The 19,169-nt window shown below is 41.2% G+C and overlaps 1 protein-coding gene across 7 annotated transcripts in view; it reads right to left on the bottom strand.

Annotated features, from left to right (window-relative positions):
* tmcc1a (transmembrane and coiled-coil domain family 1a) overlaps positions 1-18,682 on the bottom strand; it is a 48,895-nt gene extending 30,213 nt beyond the window's left edge. Inside the window, exons 1-4 of one of the 7 annotated variants that reach the window (XM_022189127.2) lie at positions 18,557-18,682; positions 17,500-17,597; positions 8,726-8,775; positions 7,425-7,711 (exon numbers count right to left, since the gene is read on the bottom strand). In XM_022189127.2, the coding sequence (XP_022044819.1) occupies positions 7,425-7,711; positions 8,726-8,747 (309 nt within the window). In that variant the 5' untranslated portion in view covers positions 8,748-8,775; positions 17,500-17,597; positions 18,557-18,682. Of the gene's footprint in view, positions 1-4,263; positions 6,377-7,424; positions 8,467-8,725; positions 8,776-17,499; positions 17,598-18,556 lie in introns of those variants that run through there. The other 6 variants (XM_022189128.2, XM_051949494.1, XM_051949495.1 and 3 more) reach the window with 6 other exon arrangements.
* Positions 18,683-19,169: the final 487 nt, after the last annotated feature.

Raw genomic sequence — 19,169 nt, 5'->3', positions numbered from 1 at the left:
CAGTGAGACGATGAGAGCGCAGTGACGAGGATGTTAAAGTAGCAGGGACAGAACAAGCCTGGGGGGACCAGGTGATGTTCAGGTCCTCACACCAACACTTCTCGCTCCTCGCTGACGAGACAACAGCACTGGCCAAATTTCACACAAAAACCAAATCTTTTTAAGCCAAGTCTCTGTTGTAAACAAAGTTTCTAAAGTTACCAGTCATATTTGGGGCAGTCGTTGCCTTTAAATGCATGGTAGAAATCAGACAATTCAAAACCAGTACCTCATACAAAACACAGAAAACCACAGAAGTAGTGTTTAGTCGTAAAAATAAATAATTGGGTACTATTTTGACAACTGATTTTGATTTATAAAGCTAAAATTCCAAATATTTGCTTGTTCCAGCTCTTTTGCATTTTTTTCTCTTTTTCTGTTTTCTCATTAATATGATTCAGGCTTTATATGAAAACTGAATATTCTGAGATCTAGGACTGGAAAGTGTTCATGACAAGACATTCAAAAAAGTGATGTCGGGGCGTATCAACATTTTTGCTATTTGCAGACAGTTTACAGGTCAAACAATTAACTACGAAAATAATCACAAACTAATCGACAGTACACGTAATTGAGTTGCAGTCCTAACAGAAAATGTGAGAGATAGTAAAACATCTTTTTCACTAAGGTTTAAACGGACAAATTTCACTTTGATTCCTCCTTTGGCCCAGGGACTGAAATAAGTATCTAATCCTCCTAACAATTTTTCAGCAACATATATTTACCTTTTCCTTTGCTTTTGGCAAGGAAATTATTATTTTATGGATACTGTAGCCAGGTTTACAATGCAGACCAAATCTATCATCTTATGCATTTCTGCCAAACACAGCACAACCATAATTGAAATATGTGGATTAATTAAATTAAATTTGCTGCCTTCTGATGTCACTGTTTTTAGTAATATTATCTCACATTATGTTGTTCTCAATGTAGCTTAGTGGCTGAGGCTCTGGATTACTGCTGAGGGTTCAAGGCAAATTGCTGCAAACCTGCCATTGTTGGGCCCTTATCCTTATGGGCAAATTTTTAGCACAATATTTCATGTAAACCTTGAAATAATCACAAAGTTTGAGGAGTAACAAACACAAATAAAGCAAAGCACCAATATTTAAGATTCTGCACTACATCTAGGTCAACAATCAACTATAGGATGCTAACTTCTTTTCACTTTGGTCAGATTTCCTTAATTTATGTCCTTCTACTAAAGCAGTGTTTAGATGATACTTTGGTAGACTGGATCCACATATTAGGAGCTTGTTCAACTAAACCACCCTGCAACCATTTTTCACCTGTTATAAATAAATGTCTGAAGTTCCCAGAAGAGCATTGCTTACTAAGTACAGGCCATTGTGGTAGCAAAAATCAAAGCCTCAAACCCACTATGTGAAAGTGTCAGCAGTTTAATTCTTACAGTAAGCAAAGAGAGGCTTTCTCAGCACCAAATCACTGAATGAAGGATTTTAAAGGGGCAGTGCATGGTCCCCCATGTCTGGACTGCGAGCGAAAGATTGCCCAATAAGATGCTTTTGCTCATATGTGACACTATTTTCATAAGTGTAAACAGCACAAATCACACTGAATCTGATCTTTTCAATTTTGGTGATAGCCACTTCCAAATGTGGTCCTCAATCATGTCAGTTTTTAATTTATTTATTTTTTTGCAATATCAAACAAAATAATCATATCTGCACAATAAATCTCAATGAGCACAGAGGCTTACAGTTTCGTGTGGCTCTAATGCATTGCAGATAATGGCTCAGTTGTGGCCAAAGAACGATCAGACTCATTAAAAGTGACCGCATCATCAGAAGATCAATATATCAAGATGTGGTCAGACACGGATAGAAAAGCCACTTCATCAGAGGTACAGAACTTGCTAAATAAAGAGCACAACGCTCCAATTAACAAAAGTGCTGTCAAAAGAAGGTAGTGTAGAAGTGGCCTCAGAGGACAAGTAGCAAAAATCACTAATCTAGAGAGGAAGCAAGGTCACATACTTGGGTGGGAGAAGACATACAAGTATTTTATAGTTTCACATATTTACTGATGAATTCAAGGAGAGATAGTGACGCCATAAGATATCAGATCAAACAGTGAAACACAGTGGTGGTAATATTCAAGTCTGGGGATGTTATGCTTTCTCTGGAGTTGGACACCTGCACTTAGTGGACTCAAACAAAAACTGGGAGATGCAGAACTCCATTCTTTACAGACATGCACCACACTATGGTTTGTCATTTTTCTGACAATAATTTATACTTCCACTGGATAATGAGTCCAAACAGCTCAAAACTTGAAAGAACTATTTGAAGACTGAATGAATGCTGACTGTCTTGGACATTCCTTTAACCTGACTGGACATTTAGGAGGGAACATGAAAACTACAGGCAAGCATTTCTGACATTTCAAGAAGCACTTTAAATCACTGTCATATTATGCTGGAACAAGACAGGTTGGCAGATTTTACACAAATTTACTTATTTCATGCCAGCACAAAGTGCAGCTGTCAATAAAGCTAAAGGGAAGCAAATACTACGATATTCTGAAATTCATTTACATTTCACAGATTCAACTTTTCATTGAAATTGTTCAATATTTGACAAATTAAATGATCAATTATGCATTCAAATATAAAGTAATGCAAAATAGAAGTGTCGTTACTAGAAGTCTCAGACTTGTAGTACCCACTATGTACAGCATAACCTCTTCTAAAACTTCTTTTTTTTTGCCATTCAATGAAATTAACCGTTTTTTTTTTGTTTTGTTTTTAAATTATCATACGATCATATAATGGCTACTAAAAACAAGTTGGGTATCTCTGACATGAAACCAAAATATAGTGATAAACAATATAGAGACAAAGGATGAGCAGGAAGCCAGGTGGGCATGTGGAGATGTGGCCTGAGGCAAAGAGGAGAGATCATCTATCCAACCTCCTTCCTTTCCAATATTTCCTCTATATCCCATTTTTGCAGGGGACAATGCTAGTGAACATTTGCAGACAGGCCCTGAAGGAAGTTATGATCTCCAAACACAAATGCTGTTTCAGTGTCTCTCAGACAGACAAATCTTCTGGTGCGAGAGGAGTAGCCTGGAGGCTTGGCTTGTGTTTCATCTAAACTCAGCAGCTCATATCCCATCAGAGCCTACTCTACTGTACCTCACCATCTCCTGTCCTAAACAAGTCATTCATTCTAACACTATACCTTTTGCACATTGTAACCCTTCCTATCTTCTACCTGTTCTCATTTTTTGTTACATAATTCCAAGAAGAGAGAAAAGATCAGACTAGATCAGACTCAATCACCTTGGATCCTTGGCTTTCTGCCTGAAAGTGAGCTTGTGCATCTGTCTCCTCAGCACATTTCTGCATGTTGGTGCTTCCAGGCATCTAAACGCCTTCCAGCACTATCACATGGAGTTAAAATGAGCAGGAAGGGTGTAGTCAATCAATTAATCAGCAGCTAATTGTAATTAATCCCAATGGCTGAGTACCAGCTGCATAACAGCAGGCTCTTAACAGACCTATTGCTGTGTTTTAATACAACCCATCTACTCTCTTTAACAGCACTACCACCAGGGGATAGATATATCAAACCCAAGGACAGTTGTGGAGCATAGCTAAGTAGGATGTTTTTACAAGTGACTCATAAATACTCCCTAATCAGCAATATTCAAACTTAATGTTTATCAATAATTACATCCCTTGGTGACAGCTCCAATCAACATCATAGTCTGACACTCTCACTGCTGTAGCATGAGTTACTGTTTAACAAGAGTTAAGATAAAGTGCAAACACAGACCACTCAGTTACAGTATGGATTAAACTACCTAAAAGTGAATGGAAACTTGGAAGAAAATTTATGTTTACAAAAAATGCTGCTATCAAAGAAGTGTGCAAACACTGCTTTTTCTTTAGTTGTGAACTGGTTTATGTGTACGTTATCTCTACATATGATAAAGTAATTTTTTTTTCCATTTTTGACTGCTGCTTTGAACAAGTCCTGGTTAAACAGCCAAAAACACCATCTCTTGACAAAATACAAAAGAACTATAAAAATGTGATGCACGAACAATGTATCACAAGCATTATTAAGAAAATAAAAGGATTCACTCGCAGTACAAAATGAACAAAATTCTGCCTTTCGGAGAGCATGCAGCATGGAGATGGAAAGAAAGAGATATGCTTTTAATGACTAAACATGCTGTGTGTTAAAAGCTTACCTTAGAGTACTGCCTACGAAGACTGAAGCGCTGCACCATCCTGATTGACTGACTGACGGACCCACATCTGGATCCCCTGTTCTACTCCTCTCTGCTGATATCTCTCCAAAGTACACACTGCCTCACATAGTACACTCCACCATTAACACACATACACACACACGCGCTATCCTCTTCTCCAAACATTCGTGAGCACACACATTTCTAGTCCACACCGCTTTCGTCTACTATGCAAACACAAATGAGGAGAGAGAGACGGGAAAAAAGAGGGAGATGAAAAAGGGAGAGAGAGCAAGTAGAGATAAAGACAGCTCAGCTGTGTTGCCCTCTATTCATATTCACAGTGATCCCCGAGCTGTTTCTTTCTCTCACAGATACACTCGCTCACACAAGATGCTGGTACCACATGGCTGTCAATGACCAAATGATTTTCAGGAAACACACACACACACACACATACACACAGTATCTAGTACACAGATAAAAATGAAGTCTACATTTACACTATACACACCCCTCCACATCCTCCTGTGAACACAGAACTGAGAACACATTCACACACAGCTTGTGCTCAGCTCTCACTCATCTAGGACGAAGCAAGGTTGCCTCCTGCTTCCTGTCAGTGAGCCGAAGGGTGGAGTGAGGAGGAGGTGGTGGGAGAGATCTAGCGGGAGGAGGGGGAGATGGGAGAGGAGGAGGAGGGACCAGCTGACTGTCTGTATCAACTCTCTCCAGGGAGAGAGGAGGGGGGCAGGAAGGGAAAAAAGAAAGAGGAACAGAAAGGGGAAGGGCAGTGCAGGAGGGGAAAAGAAAGAAAGAAAGGAGGTAGAGTAACAATCAATAAAGGGAATTGGTCATTCACTGAACATTCCTCATCCCTGACACAAATTCAAACAATCTATGCAACCTTCAACCTCCACTAACAGTAGGATGTCACACACCTCCAAGGTCAGCCATTATGTTACTATGGCAACCCAAGCAGGGCGTAGTTCTAGGCAGCTTGTTGCAAGTTTCAGGGTAACCACGGCAACCGCTTGGGTAACCTGAATGACATTGCTGTGTTGCTGGGTGGAGACAGGGCTGTGGTGTTAGCTGGAGATGAGCAAGACAGGTTATAATCTCTGTCAAGGGCGAGTAACAGACCTCAGAAAGGTCGATGGTTGTCCATCACAGCAGAGAAACTAATGGAGCACAGATGTGTGGCTCTCAGCCCTGCTCTGTCATCCCAGGTGAGGTCATTCACACAGGACTGAAGGACACTTGATTTTACAGATGAAGAAAGGAGGAAGGACTTTATTAAATTTAGCTGTCACACAACATGGATATCACCACCCACCAGTCTGGACTTAATACCCACCACTGTATTGACAGCCAGACATCACTGTCTGTGACACACCAATACCTGGTCCTTGGCACAGCTTATTTCATTAACCCAAGGATCAGTCTAGTCTACAACAAACATGAGCTCATAAGGCAAACACCACCTCCACATGAACCAAGTCCAGCGCTGCTCACAGCAGGAAGGCTGATCTGACAGTGACCTCTGGTGGCAAAGACAATCAACTGTAGTCTGGAATACCAAAAAGCAGAACTTTAAGTTTAGTTTAATATGGGTTGTATGACACTGCAGAAATGCATGTCACATACAACGTCTAATAATCTCTGGATTAAACACACTGGTCTTCAAGAAACCAAATCAAATCCCTTTATTGTCATTGGACATAGGCACAACGAAATTTTGGACGGGGAGAGCAAAGACGCTGCGACCGTGCGCGCCGCCACCAGTTTTACTACATATAAACTAATTGGTAAAATCTGTGACTCTGATGAAGTTCCCTCTCTTGGTCTTCCTTTCCTCGGGCAGTCTGCATGGGAACCAGTTTCAATATCGCTTTAATGGTTTTTATGACTATGCTTGAAGAAACTTTCAAATTTCAGACTGAACTTCATGATTTTGGTAATAATGGACTGTTGCTGTTTCTCTTTACGTAGGTGAATGCTTCTTTGCTGCAGCAACATTGGTCTCAAACCAGGTCTCAAATACATTAAGAAATTCCAACAGTTCACTTTTGATAAGGCAGACCTGTTAACCGAAAACCTCTTCAGGCAGTTACCTTATGATGTTGGTTAAGATATTCTATTTAAAGCTCAATCATATTTAAGCTTAACAGTATTTTTGATTTATTTCAGTTTTATGCCTTGAAACAGCATCTTTCAGTTACTTGTAGAGCGTTTTATAAATAAAATTTATTATTATTGTTATAAAGAAACATACTTAAAGGAGCAGATGTATCCAAACTTTTGACTTGCACTAGACTTGGCAGCATTTACTGTAAGTCTAAAACAAAAGCAACCACTAGGAGTCATTTGCAAAAGATATGTTTATAGTTTTGTCAACTCAGTCTAAAACAATAGCTAGGTTCCTACATGTACTTTGAAATAGATCCCTGCATTCATTCTGGCCATTAAAGATTCCTCTATTATGCACTGCCAGTTGAAGTAATGAGGGACAAAATCCATAGCCCATAAAAGTTTTCAAGTTCATGTGAAGTTATGAGGATTGGGCAGTCTGGTTTGACTGGACTGGAATTCAATACAGAGTCAAAGTTGGTTACCTAAAATGACAATAATTCAGGGTGATATTTGCTTATTTGCCTGAAATGAGACTACCAAAGCCTCATATTAGCTTCAGATAGACAGTAAAATGTATCTCTGCACAGAACAAAACTGTACTGTATAACTTTGACTGGTAGCATCTTAGAAAAAGTTCTTGTAAAGGGCTGTATTATCAGCAGGAATGATTATTATGAGCAAAATATGGACACCTCCTTATTTGGTTGAGTCAAACTTGAAAAACAACAAACCTATTGATTAACAAGTTGAATATACGGCCTCAGCTTGGCTTGATGCTGTTTTAGCAAATAAACATTTTTTCCTTGGAGAATAGTCAGCAATGGGAAAATTCTGACGGCAGTAATGACAGCAGGACCTCTTAGCTTTCACAGCTAAAACCACAGGGAATTTTACATCAGCAGCAAGGTGAGCCTCAGCTTTTGATTGACAGTTCACTGACAAACAAGACCTGACACCAGGTAAAAGGGGAAAAGACACGCATCGATCAACCTGTGTCATGATAGTGATTAATGGCTGCTGTCACTTACCCTGTCCGTCTCCTCTGTAGACTGGTACCCTGATGACAGCACCACATCGCCGCCAGGGAATCCAGGGGCAGGGCTGCTGGGTGTGGTGTCGGTGGTGGAGGAGGAGCGCGGGCGGCTGGTATGCTGCTGCGGATCATGAGTGTACCGGCGGTGCGGGGCCTGGGGGCTACCTCTCAGGAGAGGATCGCGGTCTCCACTCCCAGACCCTGATCCGGAGCCCTTGCTGCGCCGGCTCTGCAGGCTGGTCCCACGCCTCATGGTGCCCGTGGCGGCTGAGCCCTGGCCAGCTGCAGGAGGAACCAAATTAGCAGAGAGGTGGTCAGAGTCAGGACAGCAGGAGCCTGGGGCATCCTCTGGGGCAGAGGTGGAGGTGCCACCTGCTGATACCACAGAGGAAGATGAGGAAGAAGATGAGGAGGTGATGGAGGAGCGAGTGAGGGATAGGTGTTTACGCTGCTGCTGGAACAGCTGTTTGAAGCCCTGGCCAAGAACCCCCATGCTCTCCCTGGCGTTTTGGCTCATCTTACTGAAAGAAGGGTGCTCTGTCTGGGACGAGGCCCTCTTCAACCCTGGGCCGTGTAACCCCCCTGTCACTCCTCTAGCTCCAGGACCTGAACCGGAGCCCACCCCCTCTGGCTCCCTTTGACTGTTGTCCCCCTGCTGCATATGGTCCCGCTGACACCTCATGAATAGCAGGGAGGAAGTATCCAATTAAAGAGTCTGCTAACACTTCCCTCTATCTGTCAGGCATGCAGAGGGTCAGATTAGGTCAATGACTGGGGAAGAGGCGACTACAAAACAGCGGAGTACAGCAGAAAACGGAGATGGGACTGTGATGGATTGGCACATTGGCGGTCAGATGGATGATCCAAAGGAGCATGTATCTTTCATTCAGGAACAAGTAGCCATGCTGGTCTAACAGAGAAAAATGAGATGGAATATGAGAGACTTGGATGCTCAAGTGACAATCATTAATTTTCAATTTCACTTGTGGCCATTTGTGTCTTAAAATTTTCATGAAACTGAAAAATCTGATTCATTCAGCATTCAAACATGACAATGATTCCTTATAAAATACAAGAAAAAAAAAAGGGAAACAAGCTGGATCCATGTAAACTAAAATCAAACAAACCTCACCAAAAAGCATACACTAATTTCAACTTAACCATGTGTGTGAAGGCTAAGAATATAAACTGCCTAGAGAGGGATGCAGGCAGAATGATAAACAAACAGATGTGTAAAGGAATAGAGGAGTGAGAGAGGAAAGAGATAATGACTCACATCAGAAGAAGAAAACCCACCTACCATCAGCCCAACTGTCATCCTAGAGTGACTCACTCTTCTGGATTACCTGAGAGGGTGGAAGAAAAAAATGAACACAGAATTATTTTTAAGGTTCTGAACTTCCCTCACAACTACACCTCAACATACTCAAGAAATTAAGCACCTCTTACTGATCCTAATCAATGACCAACTACTGTATCAGCTCTAAACATGCAAGACATACTTAACAGGACATGTGTGATACTGAATAGCAGAATTTTGTGTATTTTTGCATGTGTGTCTTCCTTCTGGACCCCTTTTGTTATTCCCACAGGCATCCCTTCCTTATTCTAAGGCGGTATCAAGAGACAAGGGTTTCCACACTAGAAACAACCAACAGTGCAATCCCACTAACACAAAGTGCATGATTGCCTCCTGCAGCCTTGCACACTGCCTGTCTTAATTTAACTCAGAGACAACACCAACAGAGTAGACACCTGATAAAATAGACGCCGTCCTCCTCGCGAAGCAACCTTATTGGTGGAAAAGCGATCACCTCATAGATGGACATGCAGACAGCCTGAGCCTCCCTGCAGCATCAATAGCTGCTCTTATTGAGGGCAGCAAAACAACCAAGGCAGGAACATTCAGAGCCCTGGGGAGGGACAGTTGTATACTCAAACTATATTCATTCAGCTGCACAGTCGGATCATAAAAAAAATAACACAAAGTTGGACAGACAGGCACATGTCTCACAACAGACAGGAGGGGAATTAGCAGGTAGCATATCACAGCCAAGGAAAGCACACAGATAAACACATTCAAATAGCATTTACTTTCTGCACAAACTGGTCTTAAATCTGGTCTTATCTCATCTTTTCTGCTCAACCAACAAATTCAGGACAGCAGGTACTGATGGTGCTTAATTCAGAGATTGAGTTATAGTTACATGGGGTGCCAATCAGTTAAATGGGGCTGTTGCCTGCCAGAGAGAGGGAGCAAGTGCTGAACATATTCAGTTCAGTCACTGGCTAGCTGGCTGGCTGCAGCTATAAAGATACTGTTCTGATAATTGTGACTTTCATGTTAATAACACAGCTTCAGTTTGGCACTGACAGATTTAAAATGGGCACTAGTTCTATATAGGAAATATTAAATAAGTCTGCTTGTTTATGGAACATAAAAATATATAAATGTATAAATAGGTGTGTAAATATTTAGATTACTATTGTATTAATTTGTTCGGTGCAGTGCGAAGATCATTTTGAATATTTAACATGACTGTATTTCTTCACTGATTTACTTTATGTGTTGTCAGTTTTTTTTTTCTTTTTTCCAACAAGCCTTCATGAGCACAAATTGGTAGTAAAATGTGACCTTTACTTGACTTTTGTTTACCATTGAAAAAAATAAATAGAGTCACGCTGGCAGATATCTGCAGTTTATGACGACAAGTGACAAAGCTATTCAATTAAGGAGCCCCTCATAAAGGGCAACTTGTCATGCATAAACCTGCAACACAATCACGTAAGCACTTGATTGTGGATGGACGCACGCACAGTTCACTAACATAAGTAACAGTGACAATGTGACTCATTATGATGAAGCATCGTGCTGTTGTCTCAGAGCTGTTGAGTGTAGGGGTAAACCTAAGTTAATCCTGTCCTGAAGCTGAACCTGAAGACCTGCCCCGACCCCAGTGCCCATCCCTCCCTGTTTGTCAGTAAATCCCCTCCTTCATCCCCAGGCTGATCCCAGCGCTGGATTGGACGTTTTCTTGATTGCCTGCGGTTTTATATTTAAACTAAATCCTCTTTCCAAAGCCTTTAGAGCACAATAATGTTATTGTCAAACTTGGTGTGTATGCCTGTATTTCTGCTCAGTTTAAACAAGACATGGTTATCCACCTTGATAAACCGATGATGCAACAAGAACAAACACCAGATGGATATGCAATGGCAACTGTCCTGCTCGGACTACAACTTCTTTATTTCACAGCATCATGCTATCCAGACAGCATAGCAATAACCGATTACTACAAAAGACTGCACAGCTGGAAATTTCCCATCTAGTATTTTTTCTGTGTGCACTAGGATCTAGTTTTAGTGTCTTATCTCAGAAAATATTGTATATAGCTAATAATTCTAACAACAATATATGCTTTTTGATGAGCTGATTTTGAAATAATGTGAAAAGCAAGAAATCTGTCATCTTTTTCAGTTTCACATGGTAGTGCGTCATAAGGCCAGTGAAAGGATGTATGCTGGTCTATTTAAGTTCTACCCACCACAGAAGTAGATCAATGATCATCAGTGATTAACAGTGTCAGTGGCAGCCGGGGCTGGCAGCCTCTGTGAGTCAGTGTGTTTCTCAGAAATTTCTCAGTGCTGTCAAAGGTAAATGACAAACGACCACATGGACAAGGGCCTCTAGAACTGTCGCCCTCAGTCAATCCCTCATATAAATACACACACAAACACCCTTGTCATAACACTGTGTCTCATTCCATTCAGCTGCTATCCCACTGTTATTGTCTTTGGCCGGCTACATTAGAAACATGGAGACAAAGCTCAGCAGAGCAAACAGCCAACAACTGACTGATGGATATACATCCAATATTAAACAAAGATATCATGATAAATATTTAAAAACAGTCATTCTGTCTCTATTAAGTAGTGTTTGTCAAATGACTTTATTGTGCATTGTATTAAATCCTTGTAAAAATCAATTTAAGCTCTCAGGATAGAAAACAGGTGCAGCTTAATAAGGCCACAAAGGTTATATTGACAAAGATGTGGGACAAAAGTGTTCTAAAATTACATGTATTAATGTTATTAAACAAAGGAGACAATCACCGGTGATTACTTAAAAAGGGATTAAGCCTCAACCAATAGTGAGGGCTACAGCTCAAACAATCATTTTGTAACTAAGCACAACATGAGAAAACAGGTGTATCAGCACTACATTATGTGTGCATTGTCTACACAATAACAAAATCAGTCTTTCTTCATGTTCGTTCTATCTAATTCTACATTCAATGTAAATAAAAAATAAAGCTAACTGGGCATGACCAACCCAAAGCAGGGGTCAATCTGGCCTGTGTTCTGACACTAAAGCAGCCATCTTGTTGTTGAATGCTGAGCATACAGTTGGTTAAATCAAAATATGGCTATAGCTTAAACAAGCCAATGCAGTGTTTCCAGAAGAGTCTGGGAGCTGGCGTGGAATAGACCGCTCTTTGTTCCCTCTGAGCCTCACACAGGCCCATCGCTGCTCTTTGTGCTGTGCCTCTTTCACTGACAGACACACATCAATAAGAGGGGAATTAGGCCAGAGAGTTCTGTCAGTGACATTTGTGTTTGAGTGCACGCACAAATATGTGTGCATTTATATCAGACAGACAGGAAAGGAAAACGACCAGAAATGATATCTTGTGGAAATGTACATTTGCGTACACATGTGTGCGTTTGTGTGCGTTGTCGTGGATGAATGGAAACTGGACCATATCTCATTCAGCAGCTGCATAATGACAGCATGGCCAGGAAACAGGAACAATCGTTATTGTATTTATGTGTGTATGTGTGTGCAACTGGGAGGCAGAGAATAGCACAGTCATGTCAGCTGTGACAGTGAAGGAGATGACTTCAGCATACTGCACCAAGTGTGATAAGAGACAACTCTTTGTATCAGATGGGAGAGTGACTACGGGAGACACAGGGTCACACACACACACACACACACACACACACACAGAGTGAAAGAGGACCAGACTGGATCAAAGGCCTCCAACGGTCCACGGCGTGGTTCGCCTGGCCATGTCAGGTTCAAGCATGGAGCTCAGCACACTGACTTTGAATGAGGAGGTGTACAGCAGGTAGTCCCCTGAAAGAGGGAGGCACAACGCCCTATTGTGCAAGATGAAACCCACAGGGAGGCCCTGATGCCAAAGTTGCGCTCAACTTTCCAAGAACAGGACAAACCAGAAGATACACAATCATTTACTTCTATACATGCAGGTTAAAAAACGATTGACGGAGTCTGATTCACACCTTGTGTCTGTATATAACTGGCATATATTTCTTTAAAAATGTTTAACCTTTAAAGTTAAATAAGGCAAACTTTTAAAATGTTGATGTAAAAGCCTGCCAGCATAAGTCTAATATTTCAGATTTTATGTCTGAGACACATAGAGACCAGTCTGTTTGCAAGGCCAGTGTTTTTAAAATGAAAAAAATAAATAAATGTGTTAAATAAAAAGCACACACAAACAGCCACACAGTCTCAAAGGGAACAAGATACACAACAGGTGGCATATTGAGTGTGAAACAAGTCTGAGTCATCTAAGACATTTAGTGAGGTGGGAAGCTACAACTACAAAGTAACAGAACAACTGTTATGTTGATCGTTTGTGGTTGTACATGGCTGTAAATATATCACATACATCTGAAGTGTAGGTTGTACAGAGGTGTAAGCCAGTGAATAAATCTAAGCAGCAGTGTGACACATAACTGACAACTGGCTGTGACCCATCATCAGGTTGCATGTCAAACATTAGGGTGGACAAGGCTGTACGTTTACTAGGGAAGCTTTGTTTAAAGGACACCTTCACATCTGTGCTCAACACCACAGCAAGAGCCCCAATGAATAATTTACAACATGCAAGGCATTGACACTGATCCATGTTGACTACAACTACAACAACGCTCAGTGCACACTGAACATGTACAAGCAGTGAAGGTTCTGATGACCTCATTTGCTTGTTGTTTCCCAGTAGGATTGATGTTCTCATCAGGGAGTTTCCATTGGACAAGAAGACAAATTAGCAGTATATGCAAAAATATTTCAAGGCTTTGAAAGTGTCCTTCACTTACTCACCTGATGGGTGTTTAACAGTAGTCAGGCCTCCAACTTGGCCAACATGGCTCATATTCCACCAGCTCTGGTAGAGCATCATCAACTGTCAACAGGCTGGAAACCACCTACTCACCAGCTGTAATCTCAAACCAGAGACTGTGTTAAAGACGCACAGCCATAAGCAATGACGAGGGGAATGCGTGTCAGGGTCAGTGCACACTTGGTCCAACTGAAGAGAGCAACCTGCCAGGTCACCAGGCCATAGGGCATCTGACTCTTTTTGGTGCCAGCAGGTGAGAACAACTTTACGCAGTCAGATATAAATCATGCACATCGTCACCTATTTAAATAACTCAGGTAACCAGACACCCCTCCAGCTCACTAGTGGAGGATCAGCACATCCAAGTTCTGCTCTTGGAGCGTTTACTCTGAGCATGATACTCGCCTGAGTATGCCTGTTGTGGGTCAGTAATATCAGACTACACTCAGGTAGTAGATTTAAGTTAAAAGATAATATTTCTCCTGACCTCCAAACTTCAATATGTGCTTTTCTAATGTTTGCCATCTAAAGACAAGGGGATGCAAACAAAAATATGGCCGTTGCCTGCAGAAAGCAATGTCTGTATAACATAATGGTGGTCAGAATCATGCAGCAGTGAATTCAAAAGTATATCTAAAGCTGAAATAAGGATTAAGTTATCCAGCTCAGATAAATCAAATGGATACCACCTAAAGCAACATTTTTTGGATAGAATTTCTCTCATTTTGTTACTGTTCCTGCACTGATGCTTAACAGGGAAATAGTGTGTAAGGCCCACAGTGAGAAAAACGAATACTAAAAAGCCTAACTTTGCAACATGTACACTTGATTTGTCAAGTCAGAATGCAGAAGCTTCATCCCTATGGGCACTGTGGATTTTGTTCTCCATCAGTTACACTGAAAGCACATTAGGAAAGCATCTCTGAATAGCCAGTATGAACAGCAGAAACAACTACAGCAAGCCAACCCTTTTTCAATGTTTATATGGACACTTTGCTAGTGTTTTAAGACAGATTTAAAAATATAAGAACCTATCCTGTAGCACTAAAACAAGGACCTCAGCCCTGTTTTAAAGTGCAAACTCTTGTGTGACCTCTGCCTCTTTTCTCGCTCTGTCTTCAAACAGGAAGGGACCAGAGGGAAGCAGGCAGCTCGTTGCCACTAGAAACCACAGCCTTTATAAAGGAATTTCACCTTCACTCTGGAAGTGTGGGAGTTAGTCCTAGTGGAGAGAATAAACCCAGTCTGTCCACAGTTAAAGCATTAATGGTGCACTATGACACCTCTGCTACCCGGTGGGTTTTCAAAGACAAAGTCTGTGATGGTGGAGGAGGAAGAGGGTGAGAGAGGAGTGTGTTTGTGAGAGAGAGAAAGAGGAAAAAACTGTGTTTCCTCTCTGAGATGCAACACTCAACACAGGCTGGATCCGTGGTTGAGAGAATGGAGCCAAATCACTGCCCAAATGATGCTGAGATTGTTTAGACTCCACAGGCCTGAAAAAGGGGATTATCTGAATCCTTTTGAATCCCTTACTAATCATTTTTGCTGCATCTGTTTAGGAAAAAGGACAAAGAAACTTTAAGCTGAAAACCACAACTTTACAAAACCGACACGAGAGGATGGGGCATCTATTATGAAGTTTCATCACACTAACACCGATATTGACCGCGGTTACATGAAGCCAATAAACATTACTCAGTAGAGTATTCATGTTCCAACAGACAAATGCTGTGAAGAAGCAATGATGATTGATCAGTTTTATGAGTCGGCATAAAATAAATCACCAAGTTCAACAGTTAATCATTTTAGCTCCTGAGGAAAAATAATCTCATTGTTGCTGATTTATGTCACTGTAAGCAAAATATTCCGGTGTTGTAGACCGTTTCTTCGACAAAACAAGATATAAGACTTCATTTTGGCCTCCCAATAATATGAATAACCAGCTTCCTATTTTTGAGGATTTTATAATGAAAACAATTGACTGCCTAATCAAGAAATTAATGAGCAGTTTAAAGGATGACAATAATTACTGTTAGTTGCAGCGCTGCTATACTGCCTGTTGTAATGCATTCACCAACCAGAATGATGCTTCAACAAACACATTATCGCTTACCACCTTTCTGCTGGCACATATTGCTGGAGGTGTTGTATCGCTGCCAGTAATTGAACCTTTGGAGTATGTCTCTCTCTCTACCAAACATATCCTGTTTTCATCCGCAGCAGAGGGCGGAAACCAACCATTAGGCACTGAAGCAGGAGTTCCCAAACTTTTCAGCCCTCGAACCCCAAAATAACCGGAGACTCCCATTATCCCTGAAGGTGGCTAAGGTATACAAACATGTGCACAGCCACGCACCAACAGGCCTATCCAAACACATGCATGACTACACCACAACAGAAAACAGCAGCCGAAGAACAATAATGCCATTTGAATAAAGGCTAGTAACATACTATATCTGTCAAACTCCCTTCGTAAACTGTAGCACTAAACATGAAGTACAGTATGCAGGAAAACCTCTCTTATAGCAATTATACTACTACTACTACAATATACTTTTTAAAATCAAATTTAAATGTTATTTAATGTCTGGAAATCATCTCGTCACTCCACATTCTGTCCTGCAACCAAGCACTGGCTTTAAAAAAAATCTTTTAATTTCATGAATTTTAAATGCAGCCAAAATATTCTCCAACACCATGTAAATCATCCCTCAAGTAAACTATCACCCTTATCCTGCCCTACAGGGATGCTGGGGCTTGAAGCCTTTGCATGGCTCACTGTTGCCGCACATACAGGGTGAGATGTTGGAATTAACCTGAACACAGGGTTAACACGTCTCTACAGATGGTTCAATTCAGAGTTCGATTTAAGGCCTAATATGCTTGATTTTGGATTACGGAAAAAAATGAAAACACCCAGAAGGACTGAAACTTAACACCATAAAAATTGTTTCAGCATGAGTTGCACACTGATTGTAAAAAGAAATGGCACTGATGTAACCAAAGGCAATGGTTTTGGACGTGTTAACTGCATGCAGAAAAATCATTCATGCTTGACAGGAAGTTATTTCACTAAAGCACATCACTGTGTTACTGATAAGACCGAATTTGAAATTGTAGACATCCAAAAAAAAAACCATACTGTTATATTTACAGGGAAAGAAAAAATAACGCAATAAAATTCTGTATACAAGAGGAATGAGGTCATACACAAGAAACCAACACTATTTCTGGCAGTTTCAAGAAAATCTTTGACACAGCCCTTTGCCTCATTTTTCTATCAAAACATCTCAAGTCTTGTCAATAGCCGTCTCTACCAAATTGGCGAGTAAATAAAAACTATCATATGCATAATTTTATGACAGTCCACCTCATGTCATGCCAATGTGTGCAGCTTTGTGGTAAGAAATGCAAGTTTTCTGTACACAACTAATCAAACCCACCATCAGTCAGACAAGACCACAGCATTCTATGACAGCATGCGATATGATCTAGCGGAAGGACATCTTCACCACGTCCTATGCTTAAGCGTTACATGAAGCTGAGCGCAAACCAGAGGAGGAGGCCATTGAGTTCTATTGCGTGGGTATCATGCACACAAATACATACACAAAAACACGTTACACTCGTACAGTGAGTCTCAATTCTAAGCTCAGCTCCCAACAGGGAAGACAACGTGAGTGCAGCAGGAACAGGAGGAGGAGGAGGAGGGCAGCGTCATCATGGTGGTCTGACCATCAGAGTGAGACATGAATGGCTGTGTTAGCAATGCCCTGAAGGGGCAGCCAAGCTCTCAGCCACTTAGCAGAGTATGCTGAACAGATAGTGGGATACAGCATGTCACAGCGGACCCTTCTCTCTGCAGAGATGGAAACATTTACCAGAATGGATGAGGAGAGTAAGTGGAGGAAAACAAACCTTCAGTCCATTGTAGTAAAGCTGAAGTGGACTTGCTTCGTCGCAGAGGAAGTGACAACCTGCTACATCAGGCCCTCGGGTCTTCGAAAAAGAAACAACTGAAAAAGTGAGATGGAAACTGTAATCGACTAAATGCATCCTTGGCACATTGTAGTCTCTGCCTGCCTGTCTGACTAGCCTGTTTGGTGTGTGTGTGTGTGTGTGTGTGTGTGTCTCAGTCAGTCTCCTAGACAGTGATAATAATAGGCTGCAGAAAAAATGCCTCACTGTGAAGAATTCTAGGCTTCAGATGTAATGAGGCTCCCAATATCCATCCTTATCAGGCCCTGAAATATCTTCAGCCCGTCAGTCTGCATTAGCCAGCTGAGGGGAAAATAAACCCTGCTATGGATTTATTAAAACTTGTGCAACTGACAGAGGCATGAAAATCAGTGTTACAGTAAATAGAAAGTTCCACGAATAAACTGGAAATAGAATGCAACTCACCACTTCTACTTGGTTCCAAAACCCACAAGCAAAAAATGTGAGCAATTTTCCAGTATTTAAAAAGCTTTTGTTGTTCATTCCTTATTTAACGAGCAATATAACAAACTTGCTGTACATAACCACAATATCCAACATGTAATTATGTTCTTATTTAAGTACCTCATCAAAACGCCCGCATATCAACACAAGCATCACACCACAGGACATGAAATATAGCGACCGTTACGAAAGATGAGTCCAAAAATTCCCATTTGAGTAACACAAAACGTACTTTACGCCCTGTAGAAATAAAGTAATAACACAGCTGCTAGTGTATATGTGGTGAAATTACACGGAACAAAATGAAAATAGCTTAAAAAATATCGTTAAAATGTTAGTTCGGTGGCTGTCAGTGTTGTCAGTGAGCAGCAACAGCAGTGTGTTAACGGACTCATGTTGACAGTCCCGTTAATGTGTCACTGTAAAGAGCTGTTAATACGATGAAATAGCCACACCGACAGAGACTCAGAACGCACAAACTGACAGTAAAACAACCGCAAAAAACTAAACTACAAATATATTTCACACTTACACGGGTGATAGCAAACTGTTGGAGCTGACAGACGTTCAGCGAGCAACACCCCTCCTCCGAGTGCCGTCCACCTCGCGGTGCGCCCTCCCTCCCCGCTCTGACGTCAACACGCACAACGTATGCTAGCGGGAAGCAAAGCAAAGATTGTGTTGCGATAAGATGATTCACTCCCTTGGTTAAAAAGTATAGACATAAAAATGGACGTAACGCCTGGCTCCAAAAATGAAGCCTAAACGGAAGTGTCAACAACTTGCAATACCACACCGTCCGCAAGGGGCTGGCTCCAAAAAGTTATGCCTCTATAGACTACAATTCTCCACGAGAAAAACTAAAATTCGATATACTGTTAGGTTTTGCAAGAGAGCTCAGGCATAGGAAATGAGAACGAGAAAGGCAGATGCAGTTAAAACAATTTATTTACAATAAATTCAAACAGAACTACAAATCCCAGCTATCAAACCCCAGAAACTAAAACTCGGGACCTAAGGAAACTAAATTGGGGAAAACTATGCTGCCTTTAGAGGCAGACAAAACTAAAGTAAGCACAAACCCACTGCAGGTAACACCTGGGAAGGAATGAGAGATGGGAAAACCAACTAAAAACAATAACAGA

The sequence above is a fragment of the Acanthochromis polyacanthus genome, chromosome 6 (genome assembly GCF_021347895.1).
Source record: "Acanthochromis polyacanthus isolate Apoly-LR-REF ecotype Palm Island chromosome 6, KAUST_Apoly_ChrSc, whole genome shotgun sequence".
Lineage (NCBI taxonomy): Eukaryota > Metazoa > Chordata > Actinopteri > Pomacentridae > Acanthochromis > Acanthochromis polyacanthus.
Note: the sequence above shows the minus strand (reverse complement) of the source record. Positions and strands in the feature narration are given on the sequence as shown.